The sequence below is a fragment of the Cetorhinus maximus genome, chromosome 16, assembly GCF_964194155.1.
Source record: "Cetorhinus maximus chromosome 16, sCetMax3.hap1.1, whole genome shotgun sequence".
NCBI lineage: Eukaryota > Metazoa > Chordata > Chondrichthyes > Lamniformes > Cetorhinidae > Cetorhinus > Cetorhinus maximus.
This window is the reverse complement of record NC_135894.1, coordinates 11,078,309-11,093,111: the sequence shown is the minus strand read 5'-3', so window position 1 is coordinate 11,093,111 and position 14,803 is coordinate 11,078,309. Positions and strand designations below refer to the sequence as shown.

Here is a 14,803-nt window from a genome sequence, read left to right as displayed (position 1 = left end):
CAGACACAGCGAGCCAGAGGCTTCGTGGCCATTGCTGGCTTCCCCCGTGTCCAGGGTGCTATAGACTGTACACATGTGGCCATCAAGGCACCAGCAGGTGAGCCCAGTGCCTTTGTCAACAGGAAGGACTTCCACTCCATGAACGTGCAGATAGTATGTGATCACAGGATGCTGATTCTACAAGTCTATGCAAGGTACCCAGGCAGCTCCCACGACGCCCACATCCTCAGACACTCCCAGGTGCCGGGGCTCCTCAGTGCTCCAGCCCGGCTGGATGGTTGGCTGCTGGGTGACAAGGTCTATCCCCTCAGAAGGTGGCTCATGACGCCTCTCCGCCATCCAAGAACAGAAGCTGAGCAGCGCTACAATAGGAGCCACGGCTCCACAAGGGCTGTGGTGGAGAGAACCATCGGTCTTCTCAAGATGCACTTCCAGTGCCTGGACCGCTGAGGTACTCCAGTACCCCCCCAGATTGTGTGTCGGTGATAGTGGTTACATGCTGTGCTCTCCACAATCTTGCGCTGGAAAGGGGGACGCTGTGGACGATGAAGATGTAGACGCAGTGGCTGCGGCTGCACACGATGAGTCCAGCAGTGAGTCCGAGGATGAGCAGGCACAGGGAAATGCTGAGGGGGTAGACACTGACCCGGGCATACTCCAGGGAGGCAGGGACACCCGGGAGGCTTTAATCCAAAAAACCTTCAGCTAGCCCACCACAGACGGACCCCCAGGACAAGCCTGGGCTGCCACCTCGGTACTCAACACCTAAGTGCAAAATCTGCCAGGTCAGCAGCACTAACTGAGGGCCTTGTAAATAAAGCTGAATGTCCAACAAATCACTCATTACACTTTTCTTAAACATACACACGCAGAAGAAACGAGGCCCCCCCAGCTATGGTCACACATCTGGCATTTAATTTGTGAAGCAGAAGGAGTTATCACAAATGGAAAACAATAGTGTAAACAATCAAAAAGAAATCATAAGGACCTCATCTCAGGTCAAGACAAAAACATTAGTGAGAAACCCGTGGTGTGCCTAAAGTGCCTTATGCTTTCGTTTGCGGGTGCTGCGTCTTGGTGCTGCCCCCTCGCTGGGAGTGGTATCTGAGACAGCTGCTGACTCTGCTGTCCTGTTGGCCTCGATGACCTTGGTGGGCGTCCTCTGGCCTGTGGACCCTGTGCTGGCCCCGCCTGGGAGGGAGCTGCCAGTTCCACAGGCTGGCATCTCCCCAGCCATCGTAGCTTAACCGGATGATACAGTCACTGGGAGAGGGGCGGAGGAGCTGCTGCCCTCATCCGGAGCGCCCTGAGAGGTGCCCGCAGAGACGACAGACAGCTGCTGCACCGACATGAGGTATCTTCAGACCTCCCTGCTCACTGTGGATGGATGGGCAACGAGCTGGGAAACTTGGTGCCCAGACCATCTCTCACGCTGGTACTGACCAGCTGAGGTCAATGCCGATGTGAGGGCTTGCTGGTCAGAACATATCCCCAGGGAGCCCTGGCGGGACTCCTGGAGTAGGCTCTCCACGAGAGTTGTCACACTCTCCATGGAAGACGCTTGGCGCTTGGACATGAAGCTCATTGCTTCAGCGATGGTCCGCGTAGACTCCTCCAGCACGGACACCAAGCCAAGCATAGCCTCATGTATCTCCCCCAGATACTCCTGCACACCCGGCCGCATTTCCTGCAGCTGCTGCGTCGCGGACGACTTCAGAGGCTCATCATCAGGCACCGACTGAGCATGTGCCTGGTCCCCTACACCCCTCCGACTGCTGGCATCATGGGCGCTCTCTGTCTCTGCCAGCTCCTCCAATAACTAATGTAACAACATCAGTGCTATGGCTGTTGGGAGGACAATGCTGACCTTACTATTGAGCTTAAATACCTGGCAGTGCCACCCCAGCCTCACCGACACCAGTAGACCTGGGTGCATGGTGCCTCTCCAGTTCAAGGGCCTCCTGCTCGAAGTGGCTTGGTATGGAGAGCTGTGCCCGGCCGCCTCCAGTCCTCACACGCTCGGCCGTGTTCTGTACATTCTTCTCCTGAAAATGAGAGAAGAGCATTGATTAGGGCAAATTGCACATGGACTCTGTTCGCACACGGCCCACCCCAACCAGAGTGGGACATATCAGGGCTCCACTGCCTCCTCACCCCGCTGCTGCCGAACACTCACACAAAGATGCTCGGCCTGTTCCCCACCCCCCACACCCCCTTGGACACATGCTGCCTACATCACGTTAGAAACCACACGATATTTCCTCCCATAGCAAGGAGGCACAAGCACATGGAGTGTCGAGGGCAGCAGATGGTTTGTTGCCATGCCACCTTGAGGTTCCCCTTCCACCATCTCATCACCCTGAATAGGACATGTCCTGGAGTTCTGAGTCTGCGCCTAGGTGCAGCTCCTCCAGGTTGCCCCCAAACCAGTCCTGTGGGACTCAGATCAACACATGCTGTGGGGGAAAACTCATCTTCTCACGACCCACTCAGGCTGACCTCAGCACTATCTACTTGCCCACCCAGCAAAGGAAAAATGCTCTCAATGATTCAATGCAATCACGACACTGAGACTTGGTGGGGGGGGGTGGGGGGGAGAGGTGCCGCAGAGGGTAAGGCTACCTGCTGGTTAACGTGACCAATGCCAACATGGTACTCACCCTGCCAGAGCGCAACAAGCCGTTGAAGCGCTTGCGACACTGGATCCAGGTGCACCCCACCACATCACGGGAGCTCACCACCTCCGCGCCACCTCCTCCCAGGCACGTTTGGTCATGTCGGGGGGGGCCTCCTCCTCCCATCCTGGGGAACCAGCACCTCCCGCCGTGCGGTCACCTCCTCGACAAGGGCAGCAAGGCAGTCATCGGAAAAACAGGCAGCGCACTGGCCCCCCCACTGGCCCACCCTCCAGCCTGGTCTGCTCACCCGAACCTCTCTGCTGCGGCCTAGCACTGGCCATTGTTGAGCAGCCTACAAAAGGCTGCTGGGCCTTCCTTTAAACAGACTGCCGAGTCGCCATTGGACCCGGCGGCCGGTGCACGCCCACCCACTCCTGCCATCCACGGGATTCGGGAAATATGCTGGGCGGGTCTTAGTTGGCTTGCCCGCGTATAATTGAGGCACGGGTCTGATCACGGGTGGACCCCCCGCTTCATCCCCGCCAAACCGAAAATCCTGGCCTTAGAATTAGTTAACTTGTTTGGAGTAGATTTCCAGCATCACCATGCTTGGGTGAACTTATAAAGTGGCTTTTTATAGGCTAACTCAATGTCAGTGGATAAGAAAATCAGCTGAGGTGTATAACAGATGCCCATCTGATAATGTATGCTTTGTCTCTGACCCAGGTTTCCAACATCATCAGGGGCAGGATTTCCCAGTCGGTGAGCAGGGGGCGGGGCCTACTCGCCGACGCGTAAAATGATGCGGGATGACATCGGGTAAAACTCCCGACCTCACCCCGCGTCATTTCCATTTTCAGGTCGGCGGGGGCTCAGCTAAATCAGCTGTGCACCCGCCGACCTGTCAATGGCCAATTGAGGCCACTGGCAAACTCATTAACATCATTAGTGGACCTGCCCGGCCAACCTTAAGGTTGGCGGGCAGGTTGGGAGCCCTGGCGGGCTTCAGAGAAAGCATCAAAACCTCATCCACGGGCGGGATGAAGTTTCATGTAGGTTTTTAAAAATTTAATAAAAGTTTAACCAAAAGTGATGGACACGTCCCAACTCATGTGAGGACATGTCAGGAAAATTTAATTTTTCTATTTTTAACATTTTTACATTTGGAGCCGATCTCCCTAAGACAGCACTTAGCCTCAGGGAGATCTGTGCACTCTTTCGCACGTATGCTCACTCCCGGCTCAGGGAACACCCCCCCCCCACAACACCTGCACATCCTGGTGGACGTCACATTGGGCTGGCCTTAATTGGCCTGCTCACGTAAAATGGCGGCGTGCCCCCAATTGGGGCGCCAATCGGAGGAGCGCCTCCACGCGCCCGCTCCTGAACTTCCCCTCCCGACGGGGGCAAAATTCTGCCCCAGGTTTGTAAAATAATAAAGTGAAACCAAGCTTGTGTGTAGGTGCCTGATCATTGTAGGAGATTATAGACAATAAAGGCTAAGATCACAGGTCTAGGAGTAGCAATTCTCTCTGGTTATAAAGAAGTAACTTAATTCACCACATTCTCAGAAAGTGCATTTCCACGACCTGTTCTAGTTAATGGAAAAGCCTTTGTGACATTGAAAAAATGGCGCCTGTAAAATGTGTACAAGATATTCGATCTAGAGTGGCGAGAAGGAGAAATTTGTTCACTCAGAGAGCTGTTGGGATCTGGAATACTCTACTTGGAAATGTGCTGGTAGCTCATTCCATAAATAATTTTAAAAGGTAGTTGGACAGGCCCTTGAGGGTGAGGATCTTACAAGATTACCAATTTAAAGCAGGTATGTGGTTCATCACACCTGCTGTTTGAAGAGCCAGCAACAGACACAATGGGCCGACTGGCCTCCTTCTGTGCTGTAAGTTTCTATGATTCTATTAAACTGGTTTATACCTATGCTTATATCCTTTTGCTCCTAAACTACCATGCTAAGAAGCTCCAGCTACAAATTCACCACAAATCACACATACAGTTTGCTTCATTCTTATACACAGTGCCAAGGTTCCAGAGTTAAAGAGAAATACTTTATATTTTGTGCACATCAAGTACACAAAAACATCAATGTGATGCTGGCCAGATAAACTGTTTTAGTGATATTGATTGAGAGCTGGATATTGACCAGGATACCATGGAGAATTCCTTTGTTTACTTTCAAAATAATGCCACAGGAATCTTTTACATCCATCTCAAAGGACAGACAAGGGCTCAGTTATGGCTTCACCCAATAGACAGCATCTGCAGCATTCCCTCAGCACATGAATGCCAGCCTAGGTTTTAGGCTCCAACCCATGGAGTGGAGATTTGAACCCACACACCTCCGGCTCAGAGGTGAGGGTGCTAACACTGAATGTCACGCATGGAGAGAAGGGTAATTGTATGAGGTTCTCTGCTGCTGATACTGATGGGAACAGGGATCAGATAATCAGTGTGATAGCCCTGCATTGGACCTATATACGTGTCCTCTCCTGCTGTAGAATAAGGAGAGAATCATAATCCCTCTTCATAATAAGAAATTCTTACAGCTCCTTCAATTGGGTGATCTGAAATATCACCCAGTGCTCTTTTGAAGCATAGAGGCCAGGTGAGTCCTCGGGTTTACAATTAGCACCGCATCTCTGGGCTAGATTAAGGAAAAATACAAAATGAGTGTGCAGTTCCTGATTCCTTTATCATTATACCTGCTGGAAAGTGGCACTTATGAACAGAAAACAAGATGGGGTCAGGTTGCAATGCAACTAGTGATCAAGCCAAGTTAAGTCACTGAATAAGTCGAGTGGTGATGACTAAGTTAAGCTATGTGCAGTTGTTTCGTAACGTCATTTTGTTTTGTCATGTAATGTCTTCCCTGCAAGTAGCTGCTTTTGGTATATTTGGAGGCGTTCTGAGATACTGTAATAAAGTTGGAGTGCTGACCAGGTTTCTTGTTAGAAACAGTAAACTTTATTTACAGAGCTTCCTGATGAAGCTACATGCTTGAAGCAGGTCCATGACTGGAAAGCTCCACTCCTAAGATTACCTGTTGTGTTCTCTGCAGGTGGCGTCACATTAACAGTAGCTCTGTTTGCTGTAAAGAAAGTACAAGATTAGGGCTGATTCATCTGTACAGACACATGATCCCCAAAACAGGGTGAAAGATTTTACTTACAATCAATACAGCTGCGTTCTCATTCAACCTGGTGTTGCTCACGGAATAAGGTTTTGTACATCGTTGTAAAACTATCATAAAACCTTGTTTAGGTCTCAGCTGGAGTATTGCGTACAATTCTGGGCACCACACTTTAGGAAGGATGTCAAAGGGGATTTACTCTAATGGTATCTAGGATGATGGGACTTCAGATATGCGTAGGGACCAGAGAAACTAGAATTGTTCTTCTTAGGGCAGAGAAAATTAAGAGGATATGTAATAGAGATGTTCAAAATGTGGAATGTTTTTGGTGGAGCAGAGAAGGAGAAGCAGTTTCCACTGGCAGTAGGGTCAGTAACCAGAAGGCAGAGATTTAAGGTAATTAGTAAATGAGGGGATAAGAGGAGAAATTAAATTTAAGCAGTGAGTTGTAATGGCCCTAGAATTCACTGCCTGAAAAGTTGTTGGAAACAGAATTGACTGTAAATTTTAAAAAGAAATTGGATAAATACTTGAAAAGGAGAAATTTGCAGGGCTATGGTGAAAGAACAGGGTATTGGGACTAATTGTAAAACTCTTTCAAAGAGCCAGCACAGCCACGATTGGCTGAATGGCCTCCTGCTGCCTTGTATGTTTCTATGATAAATCACATCAGCAGTTTCTGGTGGTTCTTAACTTCAAAAGCAGGTTTCTTATTTTACTGGATGAAAGCAAAATACTGCAGATGCTGGAAATCTGAAATAAAAACAAAAATGGAAAAGACTCAGCAGGTCTGGCAGCATCTGTGGAGAGAGAAACAGGGTTACCGTTTCAAATCTGTATCAGCTCTAAAGAATAGCCACATGGACTCGAAACCTTAACTCTATTTCTCTCTCTGCAGATGCTGCCAGACCTGCTGAGTTTTTCAGCATTTTCTGTTTTTATTTCTTATATTCTCAATGTTTTCACAGAACACATTTTCAGTACCTGTTGTGTTCTCTGCAGATGGTGTCTCATTAATAATAGTTCTGTTTACTGAAAGGAAAGTACAAGATTTCAGATCAGACAATCAATGGCCACACTCTGTTCCTGACATTTCTTTGTTAAATTTTTCATGAGTTTTCTGCAAAGATATTACAGCCTTGTCTGCACTGAATAAAAGCAACAGCAATTCCAGTCAAAATTAAGAACATAAGGGCGTAAGAAATGTAAGTAGAAGTGAATCATACAGCCCCTCAAGCCTGCTCTGCTATTCAATATGATCATGAGTGATCTTCTGCCTCAACTCCACTTTCTCACCCACTTCCTGAGAGACCAAAAATCTGTCTATCTCAGCCTTGAATATATTCAATGATGGAGCATCCACAGCCCTCTGGGATAGAGAATTCCAGAGATTCACAACTTTCTGAATGAAGAAATCTTTCCTTGTTTCAGTCCTAAATGATCAATCTCTTCTCCTGAGCCTGTGTCTCCATGTTTTAGATTCCCCAGCCAGGGGAAACTGCCTCTCATAATCTGTCCTGTTAAGTCACTTCCGAATTGTTATGACCACAGCAGATGTTAATTGCTGAGCAAACAGAGGGAAACTTGGTCTATGGGCCATACTCTTTTTTTGTATTCTGAAAACAGGAAGAAAATATACTGATCTCATGGATGAAAAGGAGAACATGTAAATTCATACAGTCATAGAAATAAAAATCAAACTTTCTCTATTAATGTATGACTGCCATTTTTAAAATTTAAATCTCTCAAACAATTATTTGCAATTACCTGTCACAGGTGAAGAGGTTGTATTGATAAAGGAATTCCCTGTAAACAGATGACAAGCGGTTAAGTCAGCTCTGCTGGATTTCCATCTACATTCTTCAGAGGGTAACCTGGCAAAGTGACCATTGTCAGAACCAGCCCTGTGAGTAGGTAAATCTGAGGACTATCATAGGTGCCAATCTGAGACTGCAGCCTCTCTGGCTGAAGCTGCAAATTAGCCCCAATGGTATTACATTGCTGAGGCCTTGGACCCATGGTTCCCAATGCCATCAAGGTTGAAAAATATACTTATCAGGTGACACCAAGCTTGACTGTAAGAGTTTGAACACTGTAGGGTATTACAGAAATTAAGGCTATGATCATTGCTCTACAACTCTAAGAGACATCCAATCTCAATATAGCACTTTCACAATTCATGCAGCCAAGATTGGCTTCAATGGATAAAGCAGTTCTCTCTGGTTTTAAACAACTAACTTAAACCACCACATTCTCAGAAATCACATTTCCACTACCTGTTGTGCTTGATAGAGGAGATGCTGTAACAGTGAAAGCAGTGCTGCCTGTAAGAGGTGCACAAGATATTAGATCAGATGTGATCAACCTTCCATGTAGAACAGAAAAAACAATCAATTATGCTTAAAAATTACACATGCTTTCAGAGGTTCCTAGGGAGATCCAGGCAGGGTGAAGGGGTTCCCTTTCATAAAGATCTTTACTTTCCACCAGTATCGGCCATGTTGATTCAAATTAGTCTGTTTCTTTGAAAAAAACAACCAATGTTATCAACAAGTGAGTTAGACCATAAGCAGGTAGTTTACTTGACTGTATTCTCTATGAGCTTGTTCAAAATTAACCAATGAAACTGGTTAAGATCATATTCGATCATTTTTATTCTACCATTCAAAGACCTGGTCTTTCTGGGCAGAATTTCACACTTAGCGGGCGGGCACGGCGGGAGCAGGCAGGGGTGGTTGGGAAGCTAACCGCCGCCCGCGATGGGGGCTGCAAGGCGATTTCATGCAAGTGGCAGCGTTTAGCGCTGCCTGTGCGGACGGGGGGGAGACGTGCGAGAGGGCATGCACAAACTTCATGTATGTGCGCGAGTGCGCACTTCATAACTCAGGGAGATGAAGACTTATTATTAAAAAATAAAGAAAATAAAAATGTTATGAAACCTGACCCTGCGTGCGACTCTGTCACAGGAGCAGCGACATGTTATTAATTAGGCTTTAAGTTTTTTTTAATTTGCTTTAGGAGACCTCGTCCCGCCCCGTGGATGAGGTTTCCTAAAAAGTGCAAAGGCCGCTTGGCCTTTTCGCCTGATTCAAAGCAAAATGTTCAACTTAATTGATAATTTAATGGCCTCAACAGGCTTTTTAATTGTCGGCAGGCGTGCTGCCGATTCCGGCACACGCCTGCCAACCTATCGCGAGAGTGCGCGTTGATGTCGGGACGCTTGGCCAATGTCATCGCGCGTCATTTTATGCTCGAGTGGGTCGGGCGCCCGCCCGCCAAGCTAAATATTTTGCCCCATGTTTTGCTGAGTTTTAAGCTGATCTCAAGGAAAGCCAAATCCACAAGTGCCTAGGCAACACGCATTTGCTTTCTCTGCTCCAGTTCTTCATTATAAGCATTAACGGATACTTTACATTTGTCCGGATGGGGAGAGAAAAAATTGTCAATTTCTATGCACTGAGGCAAGTTATATTGAGATTCAGTGGCCAGGATTTTGCAGCCCCTCACTCAAGCGGGATCTTCCAGTCCTGCCGATGTGAATGGAGATTTCAATGACTCGCCAGCCACACTGTGGGGATGGGGAGTGGGGGCAGGGGCTGGAAAATTCCGGCTGGCACAACTGTACTTGTACATCCATGTAAATAGAACAAAACTTTAACCCTGATTTTAACATGTTAAAACTCAGGGCATTAGTTAGGTAGCCTCTTTCTTTCACACATGTACTTCCCATCTCAGGTGGATGTGCTTTCATCCCAAGGCAATAATTAATGGAAGCATTTATTCGAAGACAAGGTGGGTTGGATAGATGATTCTACGGAAACTAAAAACTACTGACGCTCCTGCAGCATCTAAAGTGGAATACGAGTATAACAATGCTCAAGAAAGGACTTGAGTTTGTATAGTGTCTTTCACGACCACCAGATGTCCAAAGGCTTTTTGCAGCCAATGAGGTGTAGTCACTTTGTAATGTAAGAAATATGACATCTACAGCAGCAAGCTCACAAAAACAGGCGTGTGTTATTTTCCTGATGATCTGTTTATGTGATGTTAATTGAGGGATAAATATTCGCCAAGGCATTGGGGAGAACTCTCCTGCTCTACTTCGAAGTTGTGCCTCGGGATCATCAGAGGGCATCTTGTTATGCAACCCCATCACTGATCGTCAAAGTTCGCGTATGTTGTGTTGTTTTGCCATTCAGAAAGGCCTCCCCATGGATAAAATGGAGACGCAGGTCTATGTTCAGGTAAATCCAAGTCCGGACTATAACAATAACCCTGAAAGTGGTACTACTGAAACATCTCTGCAGCTGGAAACAGTAATAGCACCATGATAGAGTGCCTGGGACTCCCATTCAATTAATTGTCCTATCAACATATGCACTGTGCATTGACCCTATCTACCATCACTAGGACTTCAAGAGTGGGAAGAGCCACAGGAGCGACAGGGACAATTGCCTCAGTAATGACAGAGGCTACAGAAGTCACAGCAGTGACAGGGTCTCAGGAATGACTGAAGTGGCAGGGACAACAGGACTGTCAGGAGCAACAGTGACTTCAGGGGTCTCGGGAGCCTCAAGGGCTAGTGTCTTTCATAAGAAAGGGGGCTAGTCATAGGAGGGCATACTGAGTACAAACAGTGCACCAGCCCAGAGTAATATTCTTTGACCTGAATGTGGAGCATTGCTTCAGGAGGCTTTGGATCATCAGACATTCTGTCTCAGATATTTGGAAGCTCCTGCAAGCTGGCTTGCTGTCTACTGGATGAGGGGTTATGCAGTTGTTAGCACCTCTTAAAGTCCCCGCAGCTCATAGCTTCTTCAATGATTGCTCTTTCCAGTCTTCAGCAAGGGACATAACTCACATGTCCTAGTTTGCATTAAACAGGTACTGATGCCTTCTCTGCCACAACTGACTAATACATCATCATTCCTGCTGGCCTCAACAGTCGGCAAAAAGAACTCAGGATTTGCAGCAGTGGCCAGTTTCCCTCAGTTGGGATGTCATTGACTGTTCACATGTTCCCACCAGAGTAGATGACCAGCTTGAAGTGTTTATCAATGGGAAAATACCACTCCATCAATGTGCGGTTAGTGACTAATCAAAGAAAGGGCATCGTGCAAGTTTCTGCAAGGTGGCTAGACAGCTGGAGGAGTCTTAAGCAGTAGTAATAGACCTCATCAGACAAAGAAGGCAAGGATGGAGAGGGGTAAGCAACAGGAGAAGGGTCAACTCATTGCCTTGCAGCAAGAGATTTAATGATCCTGGTGACCTGCTCATTCCCCGTCCCCTCTACGTTTCAGGCCTTGATTCCTCCTTCACCAGGTTCTTAATCCTGAAATCCGGAACATTGACATCATTCCCCTATAACGATGATAGACTGAGAATGCAGACTCACTGCTGCCGTGTACTGCCGGTCAAAGTGCCATATGTAAGAAAGTTGACGAATTTAATATCAATAATTTGAATGTATCTCTCATGCAAGTTCTTAATCCATTAGGCTTCACTGATAAGAAGATTTTCGAAGATTTCAAAGATTTACTGCCCCAATGAGATGCTCCCCTAGTAGCCTCAGCAAAGGTGAAGGCTGCTGTGTGTCATGTTGTCAGACACTTAGGACTGATGTATTCCAGATGCTCAAGCTTGTGAAGGCCCAGTTACAGACCGCTGCTCCTCAGGTGCTGCAGGGACAGTCTACTAGTCCAGCTGACTTGCTGGCGCCATAATGGGATTGGCACAGGGCTGGTGTTGGTTGAAGGGAGGGGGCAGTGGAGGAGCGCACATGAAGATGACCTGACATCTTAAAATCGTACACAGCCACCACTCTGGGGCTTTGAGGGAGCCACTTATCTTCTGGAATCTACCCACATTGGAAGGGATCTGCAGGAGAGTAGATTGAAGAAGTGGAGTGGCTCCTTCAAAGCCCCTGTCTATTCAGTCCACCAGTCTGGATATCACTCTGTCCATGTCGGACATGTGTGCGTTCAAGGTGGATACATGTACCCTGCATTCGTGCTCCCACTAAAACCGCAAAATGTACAAACAAGGCAGAATGCTGATGCTGTGAGAGCTGGCACCATACAGGAAGTGAACCACTCTATAGTGAGCCTTAGTAATGAAATTCCCTGGAAGGCCTTCCAATAACTCAAGCAGCTGTTTGTGTGATGCCAGTGTCTTCCTTTTCCCTGGTTGGGGCTTGTAATTACCATGTATATCCAGCTGAGCGAGGCTGGGACAGGTCTGCACCATTTATTGAGCTGTCTCCTGAGCTGCCCCTGCTACCAGTACCAGCTGCTGCTGACTGGTGTTCTGAGACTCACACTGTGCAGACCCCTCAACCTTATTATCTAACCCCCATGGGCTGGCAATGTCTGAGCTGGTACCTAGGAAGGCTACAGTGCTTGGTGGTGCTTCTCCTTCATTGCTGTTTTCGTTGCTGTTTTCTTTGTCGTCACTTTCCCCATCTTCACTTCTATCTTCTTCTTCACTTTCAGCAAAAGCTTTTTGCTGCTGAGATAAACCTGAGGAAAGGGAAGAGCAACAGGACTTAGGATGGGCACAGAAAAATGACATTAGGAGGCGACATTCTTGAGAATAGTTTGAAGATGGGCAGCTTGCGGCATCTATGCTGAGGTGAAGAGAGGCTTGTAATATAATCTGCAGGCAGCCTGCTGTTTCCACCAGCCTTGCTTTCCCCGATGGTGCTGTATCTGCCTGAACCATTAGTATCCAAGGTGTCCTGTTTTGCTTGGACGAGGGCAATGAGATAGAATCACAGAAACATACAGAAGGGGGCCATTCAGTCCATCAAGTCTGTGTTGGCTTCCTGCAAGAGCAACTCACCACTCCAGTACTTTACAAGTTTCTCCTCCAAAAATTGCCCCCTCATTAGTGTTGTAATTTTTTTCTGCAGATAGAGCAGGTGCAGGGTTGAGGGTGTGTGTTGAGTATTGTGGGAATTTTGTATGGAAAGTGGTTGTGTTGAGAGTTGGAGAGGCAGCAAGATGGAATGAGGATGTGGAGGTCTTAAAATAGAAAGGGAGCTGTGCCTTCTGTTAAATGATGAAAGAGTGCTGGGAGGAATTGAGGTTTATGGTGTTAACATGTAGTGTGAGGAAAGGAAAGGAAGAGGTGAATGCGCTTGAAATGGGAAAATAAGATATTATGGTGTGATGTTTTAATCGAGAGGATCAAATTAATGAAAGTGCTGGGAGTGTGGGTGGGAAGAGTGCTGTGAAATGCAATTTGAGTGATCAGGAGAACTTACGAGGTGTACTCACTCTTGTTGCACCTTTGATTATAGAACCTCTATCTATATTATGAAGCCATCTGCTCAGGGTGATCCTAGAGGTATTGATGTTTCAAACACCTCTGTCTTCAGCTGCTTCAGCCTAGCCTGCCAACATTGTTGTGACTTCTGGGGAAGAGTCTCTCCTCTTTCACCACACTTTCTTCATTAAAGCCTCCATGTAGGCAGCAGAGAACCATGGACCCGCTGTTCTGCTCATGCTGTCTGCTGTAATTGTGCCCAATAATGTGCAACATTACAACAATATCCAATCGACCAAATGTTCAACCACCCAGAAATGACCAACAGCCCAACAACCCACAAAACCCAACAACCCAAAAGCACCCAACAATCCACAAACATTTTAAGGCTTCCACATCCTCGTTCCATCTCACTGCTTCACCATCTTTCAATACAACCACTTTCTATACAAAATTCCCACACAGCTCTACTCAACTTCTCACCAATTGACAATGTTGAACAATCCAAGTATCTAACAATCCAACAATGTCCAACCATTCAATCATGTCCAACTGCCCAACTATAACTAGCAATCTAACAAGGTTGAACAATAAAATAATATGCAAAAATCAAGCAACAACCAACAATCTCTTACTGTCCAACAATCTCATTGTGTCCAATTATCAAGACTGAAAGCAATAGAATTTTGAGCACTAAGAGAGTCAATGGGCAGGACCAATGGAAAAGGAAAGTAAAGTTGAGGTTCATCCATGATTTTAATGAATCGTGAAGCAGGCTCATAGGCTGAATGGCCCACTCCTGCAACCATTCCTTATGGCTCAATCCAAATGTGCAACAAAGCCCAACATCCAACAAAGTCCAACAGTTCAACACCATCTAACAGCTTCCAATAGTTTCCAACATTTCAACAATGCCCAACAGTTTCCAGCAGGTTAAAATCATCTTCAAGGCAGGAACTGAAAGAAAGTCATTCAACTTCAACTTTAAGAGTCGAGAACTGTCGGGATTTGTGGATGGCAGGCTGTCCGCTTGTGCAGGCAGTTGAGAGGACAGACAACCCCTGATATTCTAATGAGGCCTGGGAGTTAAAATGGCCCGGGCCCCATGCTAAACTTTCCATGGTGTACTCCTGGCCATCCCGCAGCTCGTTTCATCCCCAAAGTGCATGAAGTTTAAAATCGGAGCCATTTCGTGTGAGATAGAATGCAAACAGAGTTTATATTAAATGATGCTCAATAAGTCAACAAAATGGGCAAGTGACCACTTAAGTCTTGAGCTGACGAAGGTATGGACGGAGGTTTCTTGTGTAGAGACGGGCAATATTTCAAAGGTGTTCTTGGCGTTGGACGAGACATAAGCTAAACTTGGTGCAACAGACCACTGGTGTACACCATATAATGAAAACACTTCACAGAACGCATCTCATTCGAGAGCCAGAGGGAAAGAGAGATAGAGAGAAGGTCAGAAAGAAAACACTCAGAACAAGAGACAGGGCCCTGATTTAGAAATGAGAAGTAGGCATAGAACATGCAATCCCAAATGAGCGTAGTTCCTTTGGAGTTCCAGGCAAATGAAGGCTATTTAAGGATGGGGTTAGCAAGATTTATCAACACATAAAGATTGAGGCATGCTGTATTTACACCAACAGCTTCAGCACAAAATGCACTTGCACAGTCATAAAAACAAAGTCATAGGCTCATAATTTTAAATGTCACTCTCCTAATGAAAATTCTCAAAGTGATATTTGTAATACCTGTCACATTGGATATA

At 46.7% G+C, this 14,803-nt stretch overlaps 1 protein-coding gene across 1 annotated transcript in view; it reads right to left on the bottom strand.

Moving 5' to 3' along the window:
- Positions 1–14,803, bottom strand: part of LOC144691355 (uncharacterized) — a 215,509-nt gene that overhangs the window by 137,400 nt on the left and 63,306 nt on the right. The window contains exons 4-8 of the mRNA XM_078559369.1: positions 12,147–12,284; positions 8,043–8,090; positions 7,534–7,572; positions 6,751–6,798; positions 5,677–5,724 (exon numbers count right to left, since the gene is read on the bottom strand). Coding sequence (XP_078415495.1) covers positions 5,677–5,724; positions 6,751–6,798; positions 7,534–7,572; positions 8,043–8,090; positions 12,147–12,284 — 321 coding nt within the window. The remainder of the gene's footprint in view (positions 1–5,676; positions 5,725–6,750; positions 6,799–7,533; positions 7,573–8,042; positions 8,091–12,146; positions 12,285–14,803) is intronic.